Source organism: Lineus longissimus, chromosome 5, assembly GCF_910592395.1.
Source record: "Lineus longissimus chromosome 5, tnLinLong1.2, whole genome shotgun sequence".
NCBI lineage: Eukaryota > Metazoa > Nemertea > Pilidiophora > Heteronemertea > Lineidae > Lineus > Lineus longissimus.
The window spans coordinates 3,073,797-3,089,571 of NC_088312.1; the positions used below are offsets into that span (position 1 = coordinate 3,073,797).

The 15,775-nt window shown below is 40.3% G+C and overlaps 1 protein-coding gene across 12 annotated transcripts in view; it reads right to left on the reverse strand.

The window, feature by feature from the left end:
• Nucleotides 1-1,995: 1,995 nt before the first annotated feature.
• The window catches only part of LOC135487999 (dystrophin-like), a 224,721-nt gene continuing 210,941 nt past the window's right edge, over nt 1,996-15,775 (reverse strand). For 10 of the 12 annotated variants that reach the window (XM_064772341.1, XM_064772343.1, XM_064772342.1 and 7 more), the window contains 7 exons: nt 15,118-15,162; nt 14,743-14,809; nt 14,361-14,452; nt 13,805-14,039; nt 7,633-7,786; nt 7,204-7,302; nt 1,996-6,964 (listed from right to left, as the gene is read on the reverse strand). In XM_064772341.1, the coding sequence (XP_064628411.1) occupies nt 6,828-6,964; nt 7,204-7,302; nt 7,633-7,786; nt 13,805-14,039; nt 14,361-14,452; nt 14,743-14,809; nt 15,118-15,162 (829 nt within the window). In that variant the 3' untranslated portion in view covers nt 1,996-6,827. Of the gene's footprint in view, nt 6,965-7,203; nt 7,303-7,632; nt 7,787-8,501; nt 8,717-9,386; nt 9,468-13,804; nt 14,040-14,360; nt 14,453-14,742; nt 14,810-15,117; nt 15,163-15,775 lie in introns of those variants that run through there. The other 2 variants (XM_064772346.1, XM_064772344.1) reach the window with 2 other exon arrangements.

Here is a 15,775-nt window from a genome sequence, read left to right on the forward strand (position 1 = left end):
CCGTGTATAAGGCGAGACCGTCTCAATCAGGACAGGACGGCCGCTACACCATGAGACATGGTTAGGCCAGTGTCACCACCGTCCCATTCAGGACAAGAGGGACTTGGCAACTACATAATAAGTTGGCACAACTGCTACAATACGAGACATACCCTATAGCTATAATATAGTCGCCCCCTCACTACAATCAGCGCTGGTGACAACACATAAGAAATAAAGAGCACATGTCACATCAACACTCAATGCCTGTGCAGAAGTTTTAAATGTCCAAGAATAGAATGTCCGGGGAACAAAGGATTCTGTTATGCGCTTTAATCTCGGAGCTATTGATGGTCATGGCCTATAGACCCATGACCTTAATCAGTCAGATCACAACATGGCCGGAAAATAAAGACCCATTCATACATTCTAGGCCTGATTGGGTGAGATGTATATAATATGGCGATATATCTAATGAAAGATGCGACATCATGTCAGAGATGTAAAACTATCTCATTGTATACTAGCAATTGATCGCAACGTCACATCCACGTCCAATGCGGGGACATGTAAGAGTCTTGACTCTTGCCACTGGTTACCAACACATGGCATCTTTTGACTCTTCCTGTTGGTTATCTCTCCTTGACTTGGATGTCGTTGAGACTGTGACAACCATACTAGACCGTTGGGCATGGTGAGACTGTCACAACCATACCAATGTTGATATGACTGTTACACCTTGACTGAACAACTTCTGACCGTCACAATCAGGCCAGTTGCGTACTCAGTGAGGCTGTCACAACATGACCAAAGGAGGCATAGCATCTACGCTGTAACTACACAAGGTATGCTGTGCTCTAGAGGACAGCCGTCCTCAGATATTGGGGGCCAGCATCTTTTAGAAGGATTCACAACTTGGACGAGACAGTCCTGCCTCGAGTGTTGTCCCAGGACCTGGAGGGCCAAGGACATTGTTGGGATGTGCCTGTTTGGATAGACCAACACAATACATGATCTTTGTGATACAGGTGCACACGTTGTTTGAATGGTCAAGCCCTGTTAGAATGTGAGCACAGTCAGACTGAGTCTCCATCATAGACAGAGGGTCCAGATGTTGTCAGAGGTTCATGGGTTGTATGATTGAGGTACCATACATGGGTCGATGTACTCGAGGTACACATGTGGTCTCAATAGTCAGCTTGAGCATGTCTTCAATAGCACAGTGAGACAGAATCTCTACCAAGGACAGAAGTGAGGTTTTTCTAGTAGGGATGTAGGGCAGGGATTGGGTACAACTCAATAAGTCTGAATGGCATGGAATATTTTTGTGTCTTTCTCTTAAGAATGTGCATCTGATCGTATGTGGCATGTCTCATCCATAATAGAAGGACAGAGCTGTCTCCCTACAGGGTGCTGTCTTGAGGACAGGTGTCCTTGCATTCCCTGGGAGAGATTGTCACCACATATATTGAGGACCAGTGTCTTTAGAAAGGCTTCACAACTCAGATGAAAGTGTCCTCACTAGGGTGTTGTCCTGTGATCTGGAGGAGCTACCACAAAGAGACCAAGGACATTATGAATTGTTGGCTGGGGCTGTGACTGTTGGGATAAGCCCACACCAAATATGATCTTTGAGATGCAGGTGTATGCGTTGTTTGAATGGCCAGGACCTGTCAACATGAGCTTGAATCTTCATCCAAAGACAGAAGGGTCCAGGATATGTTGTCCAAGATTCATCAGTTGTTTGACTGTACCATATATACGAGGCGACCCACTTGAGGTACACAAATTGTCTCCATAGGTAGGTTGGGCTTGTCTTCAAGAGCACAGTGAGACAGAATCTCCACCAAGGACAGAAGGCTTCTGAGGTTTCTCCCATCACTCCTCTCAGCTGATGTCATGTCACAACCACTGGGGGCGTCTGTCCTCGTTTTCAGTCCACCAATGGTCCAAGAAAGAGGAGAAACAGAATCCCCACGACTCAGAGACAAAAGAACAAGAACAACTTATAGTATTTTCTTTATATAAAATCTATTTTCAATAAAATTGATTGACAGATATGTTCAGGTCCACATACAAAGAACTAACGAGTTGGCTTTGAATCATAAGATGACTTACACTTTGGGTAAAATTCATCAACAGCGTTTTCATAGTATTACACACCGTTTGACCACGAACAGTCAACTGGCAGGCTTTTATCTATATTGTGTTGATTTGCCCTTGCCGAGATGGGCATATCAACTGCCACAAAAACTGTTTCGAGGGGTCAATGTTCTCAAGATTAGCACTGATAATCCTTTGCTAAGACAGTAAAACAATCAACAATGGGAATTTAGGCCTTGGTGCCAACAAGGCTGTGTTTAAAGGTAATAGACCTTGTAATTGGCTGGCCCGAGTTCTTTTAAATGTGATGTAAGGGGTAACATAAGGTATAATGAGCGGAACTGATCACTCCAAATCACCCTGTAATGAATTTCACCCTTAGTGTTTGAGCCAACTATCTAATCATGCACAGGTCAGTCAAGTGGGCAGAACTGACTTTGCTGAGGAATTGTTCTATAACGTTGATTACAAGATGTATTTGCCAGCCTAAAAGGGAGACTGTAGGCAGGTGCTGGGGGTCTAAGGCTGAAGTCACAATCTGACCCATCTGGCTCTTGCCTATAGTCCTCCTTTGATATTCAGGAGGCAGATAATTACTTAATCTTGAAAAGACTTCAGCAACTATGTCAGGAAATCTAAACGACTTTGTCAGTTTGCTTCTGTGTTCCTGTAAAACAATTGAAATTTTTGAGGACTGGATTTTAATACAGGGCTATAGGGTTGAAGAGTTGAACAAGAAGTAAGGTAGAAAGGGGTATTTGTAGCTCCTGCATTGTTTGAAGCATGAGGTATCAATCAATATCAAAGGCTACGATTAAACGGGAGCTACAAATACCCTATTCTACCCTACATGATTTAAACACCAAGGTTTCTTTGCAGAAGAGAGCGCCACGAGTAAGTCAATATACATGGAAACGTTACAATTGTCAGCAGCTCCAAATACACTGTCCAAGAGTCACAATGCCAATTCACATCTTCTCACCGTGTATAAATCTTCTGTGAACTAAAAATATTTGAACTCTTTTTTTCATGGTATTCACAATCTGATACTAATTGCACTGATCGATTTTCTGCATGCGCTTTGGGGAGGTCACTTTTCATCCAAAGCAAGCACGGAAGCATAAGGGCCTTGAAGATAATATTGACATGTGCATCTGGGGATCACTTTCGGAAGTTTTATGGTCTTGGTACTTTACTGTTACCAAAAATACATGTGGCAAATATTTTCGCTGTCACCCTTTATAATAGCACGCAATTTGGAAGAATTCCGATAAATGATTTGCTCAATGATAGATTTTTGGCAACTATCAATCGACATGCACTTTCAAATTTAGATGTAAGACTGTCTTTGGAAAGCACTTATCTAATACACATAGTATGGCTTTTTATTTTGGATATTACTCATATGTGAAGGTTTACCATAGGAGGCCCTCTTTATGTCAATGTAGGAACTTTAAATGCTGAGAAATCACACTTAGGTCATATCTCAAGATCAGGAAGTCTTAGAATTTATATGCTGTGCACACACAACTTCTTCAAATTGGAAGTTAGTTGTCTTCTTATATATGATGATCTTGATAGTTACTTTATCTAAAAATAAAACTGGTGTTCTGGATATAGGATTATGGGTGTGGTCAGAGATTTAGGAACTTGAGCTTTAGGGTTCGAATAGTTTGAAATGCACTGAGTTTCAAAGTAACGTAACCAAGGCAACAGATTGGCAGAGAAACAAATCTACTCATCACGAGCACTTTACATTGAATTTATGGACCAGCCTCGGTTCATTTCAAATCTGTCTATGATTTGACTAATTGCCTAGAGAGAACTACAGGATTATCTAATTGCCCATTGTCTATTTACATCTAAAAACATCCCAATCGATTTACAAATTAACACATCACATCAATGTGAACATCTATCAAATTTGTTCAATTCATATCAAAACGTGTGTCCCTTTACCAAATAATGAAATACAGTAGAACCTCTCTCAGCGGACACCTCTCTAATAAGGACAGCCTCTCTATTAAGGACACTACTTTTGGTCCCAAATTGGTTGTTTCCATTCAATTTGACCTCCCTAATCAGGACACCTGTCTATTAAGGACAGCATTTGTCAGTCCCGAGAGTGTCCTTAATAGAGAGGTTCTACTGTACATGAAATTTTACATCCATGAATCGATTATTAAATGGAACGAATAAATAAATATATAAGATCTTTGAAAGATAGTATTATGTTTGATTTTATATAAATCAACACTTTTTTCAAATATTATCAACTATTTCTAGGTGCAGACCAAAGTGTGTCATTCATGTTTCTTTTGCCTCTCAGCAATCGAATACATTTCAGTGGTTTTGCCTGCCCATGAACGCAATTGACAACACCAGTTGTCCCCTGCAGAGAGCAATACAAATGCATTAAACGCATACCGCCTTAGGCATTGTATAGCACTCTCTTCTAGCATGAGCTAAGAGTTCCTTAGTTGACGTATCCAATAAAATTTCCCAAACCACCAGAAGTTAGAAAATGCATACACTTTTTTTAAGGACTTGAAGGCCAGCACAATTGGGAAGATTTCAAAAAGTCTCTCAATATTCTCTATCTAATTGGCTATTTCCAGATGATATTCAAAATAAAGTCACGAGTCGTCATAAACTTCAATTCTATTTATGAATGACATAAATACATATATACCATTAACATAAGAACTTGAACAATAAAAACATACAAAATGCACCAGGTGTTGTCCCTTACATTGATATACACATAGACAACCAGAGACAGTCAAAGAAGAAAATGATGTTCTTCTTCATGATACTACATATCACCGCAGTGACATCTATTATGACAATTGTGACAAATTTAATTTTTCTGACTTTGTCTCTTTGACATTAGCAAATAACCCTAGAAACCCCACCTGGAATGGTCCAGGATTTCTTTGATATGCTGAAGGAAAACACATTGACAGTCACTGAAAGCCTCAAACTCATGGACATACAAAGAGAAGCATTATCGGCTTGGAAATTCTACAGGGTGTACTCAATAGTCAATACAAAATAAAATGCAAAAGACATTTACTGGGTCAGGCATTTTTACTTTCTAGGTTAGTCATTTATCTTGATTTACCAGTACCAAGAATACACAAAGACTCGTCATCGTCACTTCTTGCCGGTATATACCCTGTTTTGAAATACCCTAAATCCCTTTAGTTTAAATGCAGCCACACGAACAGAGACTAGGACAAGAAACGACTCCTGATGGCACTGTAAACTTGTCAGCATCTAGTTTTCATCTATTTACATCATAAGTTACTATGGACATTGTGTACCCTAACTGACTTATTGCTGCCCATGGCTGGTTGAAGGCAACCCTCAGGCAGGGTGGTTCAATTCATGGTAAAATGGTTTGACCTTAAGCGAGTCTCATAATAACCAGAATACAAACCATAATGCATTATCTACACAGAATCTACACACTGTCTGGTTAAGATTCGAGCGAAATGCACAGCCAATATACAACCAGACAACCATAGGGCCTTATATACAATCGAGAAATATACATGAATATTAATCACCTCAAATATGTTAATTACAAACCAGGTCAAAGGTTAGTTATAAATCATAGACTGACATGTTTCAAATAGTGTACAGTGTGCTCCAGAAAATATTCAGCTCTGAAATATCGTTTGTCGGTTGAATATTTACCACGCATACTGTGAACTTAGTTTTATTTCCTGGTGCATTACCTGTTTTAAACAATATTTGCCTGGAGATGTGCCTTTCTTACATCAAAAGCAATGTATATTACGCAAGACTGCTTTTAATACCATCTGAGAATAATGTGTACAAAATACATAGATTTACTTTACATTAATGGAAGGTTTGTAATAGTCAGTTAATCATCTTTCACACGTTTTATTTTGCATGTTAAAGATAGAGTCACGATCGCAAATAACCAATTGCATTTTAACTCAATAACTGGAAATTAAAAGCAGTCACATCTGTTCCTTAAATTATACTTTGCAGTATTACTTTATTAAAAGCACCAAAGGGCTCAATAAGAAAGCTTGTTTATATATTAAAGTACGCCCCAAATGAGAGATTTTTGCGGCAGCAACCCCTGATAATACATGTAATTATTGAATGCAATAAAAGTATTCCATTTGCGGCAACCATTGCAGATGCTTGTGACAACAAGAGTTGAAAATCATTGTGACATGCATAAAAAAAATCAAACCCACCCATCGATAACTGGGTTTACTCACAGACAAGTCATATTTTCATCAACCATTGGAGCAATTATCGCAGGTTGCAGTGATTAAATTGATCATGTCGGCTGCTCTGACTCTTTAAAACTTATCTGTCACAGATATGAGTCAATATGACACATTTAATGGAAACAGGGTCAATTAGTCACTAGAACTGCTGCTTTTTGTGAAAGCAACTAGCAGCGGGGAAAATGGCACAAATATTATGATGTGTATAGCAACAATCAATGAAGTGAACTGCCCATGTTGACTATTTTCATGAGAAATTCAAATCCTTCATTTACTTAGAACTGGCCAAAAGCTTAAGTCGTCTGCTAAGTTTGGGGTTGAACAAGTCAAAGTGTAAACAAGATTTGATCAACCAAGTTGAATTGAACACGATGAACAATGTTATGAAATGATCACAACATGACGTGAGCATTTGATCGCGAAATAATTCTCTCCTCATTTGAATACTGGATTCTGATTGGTCATTTGTTCCTATTTCATTCGTGGATCGAGTTGTAAATCATCGTCGCTGCCACTACCCTCTTCGTCCGTCATCACAGTGACGAGCGTGCCAACCGCTTTACCAACCTGACCCGCCATATGGAACAAATTACCAACATTGGTTGAGCCTGCAAGATAAGAATGATACGTTAATGTTTATAAACTTCAATGAATGTGCACTTTCTGAAAGGTTACTGAAAACGGTTGATTGCTCATTGGCTCTTATTTGCAGACTGAGATTTATAACTGAGTTGTATTTGATGATCATTTGGCTGATTTTCCTATGATATTCTTCCATATTCGGCATCAGTCTACCCACAAAACCCTGGAGGTATATGTCAGGATTAAACTTTTTTTCAGTGCCTACCTAATCTACTCTTGGGTGTAGGATCAATGGGGAAAGAATCATCTAATTCCTTCATGACGTCTATTAATCGGGCATCTTCACTTGACATTCGGCGTGCAGCTGTAAACATATAACAAAGAATCATTAGTTACAGCACGTCTTAAGAGTTTTCTATGGAAGTGATTCCATGAGAAGCAAATCATAAAGTATGAGGAAAGGTATCTGCACCTGCAGCAAGGATCTCAAGACATTACCCATGGCATAATGGCAAAGTGAAGAACTGGTGCTTTCCTGAACATTTCAATAGCTTGATGCTGTTATATGGCAGCAACTCAACACTTGTTTCTCGTCATCGCCAGCAAATTCTGTAGAGCGACCACCTCAAACTCCAACAACAACGAGCAACGCCATCTCTGTGACGGAGACTGTGGCTTTCCAATGTTTTCTCACCTGCATCATGTCCATTCATCTGCGGCATAGCTTGTGGCTTGTATTTCGGAGGCAAAGGCATTTCCTTCTGGAGGGAGGTCTGGGAAGACGATGGTGTCATAAATGGTGTTGTTCGTTGGGAGGAAGTAAGGGATGTACCTGTAGGTACCTGGGGCTAGAAGGAGAAAAGAAAGAAAGACACGGTCAGAGGAGGCTACATAGAAGACAACATCGAAAACGCTTGAAAACAGAGGACGAGTTACACCTGTGGATATCTTTTTTTCTGCCCTCTACAATCAGATCGGATCAGAACCCACTTGCAAAAATTGGGGAGATGCAATTTTTCAATGTGCCTCTTTCCTAAGACTTATTTTAAGAAAATATATCCTACTTCTTAGAAATATCCCTGTTCCCAAAGATTACATTAAACCCAAACCTTTTCTGTTACACTTTTAACAAGGATCAGAAGCAGAAACAAAACGCTATCCACAGCTTATAGGGGCTGTAAATGTAAAATAAGACAAAGCCGGATGAAGAAGATGTTTCCTTAAACTGAAAGACGGCTCTACATATGATAATGAAATAAGACGGAAATGAAACCTGGAATAAGAGACTTTAAAAGAGCAAATAAACGAAATTTCTGGGAAAATTAGATGGAGCAGGAAATGGAGCCAGCGAGATTGGTTTCTATTCAAGGATGCAGATATCATATTCTATAGATTATTGGGTATATGGATCATGAAATCTATTTAGTACATCAATTTGGAAGATGGGATGTATAGCGGTTTTATTACTTGACCCTGGCTGGCCATGAAAATTATGTATCCAAATCATTCTGCAACAAAAATGAGAAAGCAAAAGATGCAGACTTCTTGAATGTCATGTTTTGAAGAAATCCAGCAATTCAATTGAATTAAATCATCATTCTTCACACAAAAGGTTAAGCATGCTAGGAAGAAAGCATAGATTACAGCCTTGGATGATAACATAGTTGTATTAGAGTGAATAGCTATACCCTATAAGCAAACAATAGGTAAAGAGGTTACACCAAGAAAGGGTTTTATCGGATTCTTTTGGTCTGTAAGAATCCCTCGGGAGCCTCTCCCTGTAAAGAGAAACAATTTTAATTTTATATGTAGACCGGGGAGGAATATATCTATCTGACATTTGTCCATAGCTTTATACTTCAGGAGTGTAATTGCATAACTTGCACTACCAACTTCTTCTTCTAATTAAAACAGATAATCATTTCTAAAATGGACACAAATGCATAAACAAAAGACCATAAACTGGAGAATTAAGGGTCCAGCAATTAAAAGAAATGCAAGATGAAAGGCATTTAATATAAAACAAAGAAAAAAAACGATATTCTGAATGAAGTGGCTATATGAGAGAAGTGACTGCAATCATTGTGAAAGGACTCGGCTTCATTGAATCCAGTAAGAACATCAAATGTTCTCGTCCCCCTTCCCAAGAAGTACTAAGAACTGGAAATCAAGACTGAAGACTTAGGGCAATGTTGTTTACCTCAGGAATCCTAAGTCTAACTGATGTAAAAGGAAGTCCTGCAATGATACACCTGCCCATTACTTTAAGCCAACCAGTAGATTAGAAAGCCTGTCGATCTGAACACTTCGACATGTTAGGTTCTAAGCTGCAAAACTGTGCACGTAGCCTAGATTAATTAGAATTATTCTAAACTTTCTACTGTTCAACAGCATAAGCGTGCAACTGTACAAATATGTACAAGGCGTTTGCAGTGGAACTTCACTTACCAGAAATGCAAGTGTCGAATGTGTCACTTCAAGACATTTCATTCAGAATTGTCTCTGCACTCGCGGCGAAGAGTGACGAATCTGTGGAGATTGCATCAATCATGTCAATCATACATGCGAGGGGAGGAGCATACAAATGACCCTGGTATTCGAGGATGTGTCTCTGGTAACGTATTTCGTTTTCAACATTATACAGAGATAGTCCCCTGGAAGCAAAGAACCATTATGCATCCACCAATATTGATCTCAAATTGATGCACATGGCTGAGCACTAACATTTTTCCAAGTCACTCAACAAGAGATAAATCAATCAGAATTGAAAGAGTTCCGATATCTTCTCGCTAAAAGGTTATTGATTTGTGTGAGGGTTTTATCGCCTTTAACAACCAGGGAACCTGCAAATCGAAATGAGGCTTACCCAGGATGTGCAGTGTTGTGTTGCATTGCATTGGGTTTGATATTGGTCACAGGTCCCTGCAAACAAGCTGGAACAAGCCGAATACAGAGACGCCAAAGAAGGATTACTGTGTTATCATCTTCCTTTAGAATTTTTCAAACGTGCTGCCTTTGAGCCTGCACTAGCTTTTAATCTAGCTAGAAAACTGAAGCCTTAAGTGACACCATAAAGATCAAAGTCTTCGCATCACCGTGCCCAGATTTCTAAGCTCCTTGATTAAAGAATGGAAAGGAAGGTCAGGGTGCATGACTTAATCATTAAAGGAAACATGACGAGCTCTGGATCATTATGATCAAGGTTCAAGGCTATACATGTCCTTTTAGTGCCTGGGTTTCTACTGAACTCTCACACCACCAGCCCCAGTTTGAAATATCAAAAGTGGCGCATTAGATATCATAGAATATTCAAAACCAATCCCCATAATCACGATGTAAACACAATTATTGACATTTCGAAGGCATCTCAGGTGCAGCACCCCTCATCCAATCACTCGCTATTTACTATGCTCCCATCACATTTCCATGGCAACGTGGCTACTTGGTCAAGAAACACTTGGACTCCCTGATGCGTGATTGACACACCATAAAGAGATACAACGACATCCTTCGACGGAAAATCGATGAGATACGGCGAGAGATTAAACAGAGATGTAATGATGTGGAGTGTTCGTGGGTAATTGGAATGTGGGGAGACCTGCCGGAGGAAATGTTGACCCTTTTGGACCATGACCCTTGCTAGGCCAAGCAAATGACATTCCTTCAACCTCATGAGGACACACAAAGTTTGTTTTTTTTATATTGACCTTGACCTTTTACTTGCAGCTACACCTTCATTACTTAGATAAACATCAAGCGATTACAAAGTAAGAGAGAGTAGAATCCATCAGATCTTGCCAGGGTTGACATGTAGGAACTGTGCAAGAAGTCCGTTATGGAAGATGGAAGATGGAGGAGCAGTCTCCCCTTTGATGAGAACATCTAAACCATTATCAGCTCACGATATCCACTACAACACGCAAAAGGCTTGCATTTGTCTTTACGACCTCCCGCGCATCTCACTGCATTATTGCTGTTTCAATGGGCTGCATGTCTTCCATCAGCTAAGAGGCAAGCATGTCTAAGTACGTCAAAAACAAGACCAAGACACCCTCTGATGTATAATCAATCAGACCATGTAACGATCTTGAGAGTGCAATAAAGATATTAATATGACTTACAGATAGAATCGTCTGGAACAAAATGCCACTGTCTGCCTTTAGCATGATCAGGCAATGGGTGGAAGGATCAGCAAATCCTTTGAACAGATCGACAAGCTAAACATGTAAGAATTGACAGACATCTATGTTTCACGATGATTTGCCTCTTTCTGGATCAGTGCACCTGGCAGTGAAGTGGTTAAACTGCGCGGAGTTCATCACGTTGCAATTTCTTCGGAATTGCGTCATTTTCAACAACGTCTGGCGCCATACTGCAGTAAAGTTTGGCAAACCACGGCTCTGTGCACTGAATTCTAGCTGAAACCAAATAAGTATCAGAGAACACATGGATGAGACAAGCCCTGATCACATGAAAAACAGTCATCATTTATCCGAAGTGCCACCAGCCAGGAAACTGATGGAACCCTTTAAAATCAGATGGCATTCACCAAACCAAGTGTCAACCTGATTACCCACCTTCTCAGAAATCTCCTCCACTTTGCCCTCTGATGGTGCCACTGTCTCCTTGGCTTCCTCTGCCATAGTAAGCACTTCAATCAAACTTGAATTGTTAAATTGGTAACTATCCTTCAAAGTTGGAGCTTGCGAGTCAATTCTTTCCACCAAGCAAAAGTTTGATCAGAAGAGTGGTCAAACAAGAACAGTCACCAATGCTGGCTGAATCTCTAAATCCAAACTCGTTTCTCCGTAGATTCCAAAAAAGTTTGGACTTTTTACAGATTCCGAATGTTGATTGACAGTGCAGTCACCTAAAACTCCACAGCATACATAGTCACGGACAACAATCCTAAGCAAAATGCAATCATGGGTACCGGTCCTGATCAACAACCGTTAAGTGAGCTGACAGTACAAGAAGTACCACATCGTTCAAACGTAAAAACCAACAGCGCACAATTTCCCACATCAAACCGAGGCTGCCACAGAAAGTAATTTAGCGCCGCCTTAATGATGTATGAGTTCACAGATGTGATATGAACATCAATTCAGAGGCACTCAGGATGGCACGGGAGAACTCATTATTACAGTGAAATTGTTCCATTAGAGATACAAAATCCTGCTCGAACAGAAGTGACCTCATTTGGGAGAGTTGTTTGGCAACTTGTTTTCATTCAGTGAGCACTAAATTACAATTAGTGATAGTCAAAGTTTACTGTTATTGCAAATTTCGTTTCACTCAGTAGGTTGTTCAGTTCAAGCTATAACCCCAGATTGATTGCCATCTACAGTTTTTTTATATTGAAAATAGATTTGTGACAAAGTTGCGTGACATTTAAGTAGGATGTCATTCAAAGTTACTGAAATCGAAATGAACCTTTTAAATCGGGCACACGAAATCTTAATGCATTTTGCATTAAGTGAGTAACGTTCCACAAAGTAAAGTTTGTCCTACTCAAACAGATCTTTCCACTCCTCCTTCGCTTGTGTAATTGGATTACTCTCACGAAGACATGTAGCACTACAAGATCCCGAGTCGCTGATCAACAACGTGTTTTTAAGATCGTCGATAGAGAGTCCTCTGGCTTCTTGTTTCCATGGCTGCTTATCGGAGAATGAGAGCAGGAGACGGCCAATGACATCAGATACGCAGCAATATTGGATTAGCAGAGCAGGCTGCAGGGAGAGTTCATTCTTCATGGAGAGGAAGAATCATGCCTGCCAAGGATGAAGATAGCAGCTCAGGCTTTATCCGCAAGATGGCAATAGCATTTCTAACCAAAAGAAACTAGCTCAACGCTGTCATTTTCAAGTAATCAAGACTACTGTATGAAGTCACCATGAGCTGTTCTTAATGAATTTTATCCTTGGGATATGGCACAACATAACTCAACCACAAGAAATGGACTTATAATGACATCAACACGATTGCACGAGCTTTATACACAAGATTGCACAGCAGATTCAGCCAAGAAATACACCCATGCATCCAATAGAATACTGAAGATTGTGGCCGAGCATCAACCAAAAGACACTGGCTCATACTTTCATTGGATCATACCTAACATAAGATCATACCTGACAAAAGTGCCGACAGTGAATCTAGTTCCACATTTAGCCACAAGATGCCACAGCATATTCAACCAAGAGAAAATTTATTAACGACGCGACAACAAGAACAAATGGGCCCAGCCGGTTTGCACTAAGAATTCTAAAACACATGTCTGAGATGGTTCCTTGGATCAATGAAAAGCAATTACGGAAAGGAAACTTTATGAATTAGGCATGCAGACTTTTAATCAACGAAAACCAAATACAGAATAAAGGCAAATCCAGCAACGGGAAGCGTGAACTCAAGTTCGAGAAGTATAAATAACCATGCATGCAAATTAAGACATCTTGAGTTGAGCGAGATATGGCAATTTATCATTCCAATTAACTCTGGATGATTTGAAACTGAAATGCATATCATATTTTGCTTGTCTAAGAATATCCTCCGAAAATGCATCTGTGGTGGAATATCATCTCAGTTCCTGAACTGCACACTTAAACATGCATTGACTTGAATATGTTGAACAGTCAGTGATAAGACCAGTACAAAAGTGACAGGGACTTGGCGGAGCACCCGTCAGTGACAAGATGAAGGAGTTGCAGTAGACATCAGCATGTACCAGATGAAAATTGACACCATATGATAGGAAAGTTTTGAATAAATGGTACTGATGGTAGGCATTCACTTTGCCCCCTTCCCGATGCTGATATGCTTGCAACTCCTTTACCTCATCCCCATCAACACCTAACCATCCCTACCTGTTCTAAAAGCTGCCGTAATCTTTGTAACTGCGCCTCAAGCTGTCGATTGTGATCTTCTAGTATTCCCATCCTCGCTTCTAACCGGCCCTTGTGCTGCCGGAGGAGTTTGGCCTCGGCGATCATCTCAGCGTCTCGACTTGAGACCTCGGCATCACTTTCTGAATGGACATAGCTCTCATCCTCGCCGTCTTGACGCGCTTGACGTAATCTATCATATTCTGCCTGTAGCGTCCTGGAATAACAAACATCACCAACACCAGTTTTAGCTCAAGCAAGGAGATCCTTCAGGCTTTCCAGGTGGCCAAGATCATCGCCAGTGTAGTGATGGTCACAAACACATTTGGTAGTGCCTTGTGACTATTACCCCAGCTAAAGACCGACGTCTTAAACCAGACATACATGTAGACAATTGCAACTGGGAAAACGCGTTTCTCTTCGACATAGTTAAACTGAGGCTAGAGAGAGTAGTGTCTCCAAAGCCTCACTGAAAAGACACAACTTCGTCACGGTCACAGTTAATGAGGTGCAGATACAGTTCTATGGGAGCGCTCACCTGTTTTCTTCCTCCAAGTCTTTTATCATCGCCTCGAGCTCTCCTCTCTGCTCCGTGTCTATGGCAAGCATTATCTGCATGGGACTCTTTAACTGCAAGAGGCAGGAACAATAACCTAAGTCAGCATCTTTTTATTATCTTCATGTCATCAAGTAAACTATTACCCTCTCATGGCTAGTCAGAATTAACCTGAGCTTCTCCAGAGAACTCACATAAAGGACTGAACGCACTACGCCAGTCATTCCAGACATCTTTTATGGATCAAAACAAGAACTATCAAAGCAAGAGGACCAATGGTTCCTATAAAGCCGCTCTTGCTCTTTGATAGATGGCAAAGGAGAACTCGTAAAAAGCATGATTTTGATGGAGATGGATGACTTACTGTATGTGGCACTACATCCCCACTTAAACTCTGGCAATACTGAGCTATAAGGTTATGTTCATCTTCCCTGGAAATGAAAGAGACAAATATAAGTACATGACAATGCATCATGTAACTTGATAGAAGTCTCAACAGAAATCTCCAATCCTGTCTCGCTCCCAAGTGGGGACAGAGTAACATAACATGACTTCTTGGGTTTTTTTTGTTTTTTGTTTTTTATATTTTTTTTTTATATATAAAAAAACAAACAAAAAACAAAACATGACTTCTTGTTGCTTTCTTGTTAACTGCAAACATTTGGTCTGAGGAACCTATTTCTTTCCCATCTATTTTGTGTTCTCAAACTGTTGTTCAGATTGATTATCGGATACTCACGAATCTGGTGTTGAACTCAGCTGTCGCTGTTCAACCTCTGCTAATCTGAAAAGATAGAATGAACTGATCGATTACACAATGTGAGAATTTCATATATGTCTAATCATGGATGCCATTTGTACATTGGCATCCAGATGTTTCCACAACCAAAGGGTATGGCTGGGTCAACGCTCCCCATGCATCCAAAATCATTAGAGGGTCACAGCAAGTATCACATGACCTGTTGTGCCACACTTGGCACCTTCTCCTCGCCATGAATAATGATCAAATGATTAATGAAGTGGGGACCGTCTTCAGGGAGGTGAACAAATTGCTTCAGTCATTACAAAGCGAGTACACGCCGGTAACCAATGGCCCAAGATAAAATAACCACATCTTGGGCTATCCGAGATAACTGAGTTCAGGCCAATTGGGACTTTGGGGGAATAAACTGAACAATACCCGTTGATGTCTGAAGCCAAATGTCGATACCGTTGTGAATATATCGTAGACATATTGTCGGAATGTTCCCACTGGGTGGGTTTAATTTGCTCAAACCAAATTGGTAGGTGGAATTTTAAGCTGACCGAGACTGATTTTCTAACTTGCCGATGGCAGCTTTCAGCCAACAAACGCTCTCGGCAAACACCAATAATTGGATTGAAATTCTTGGAGCATA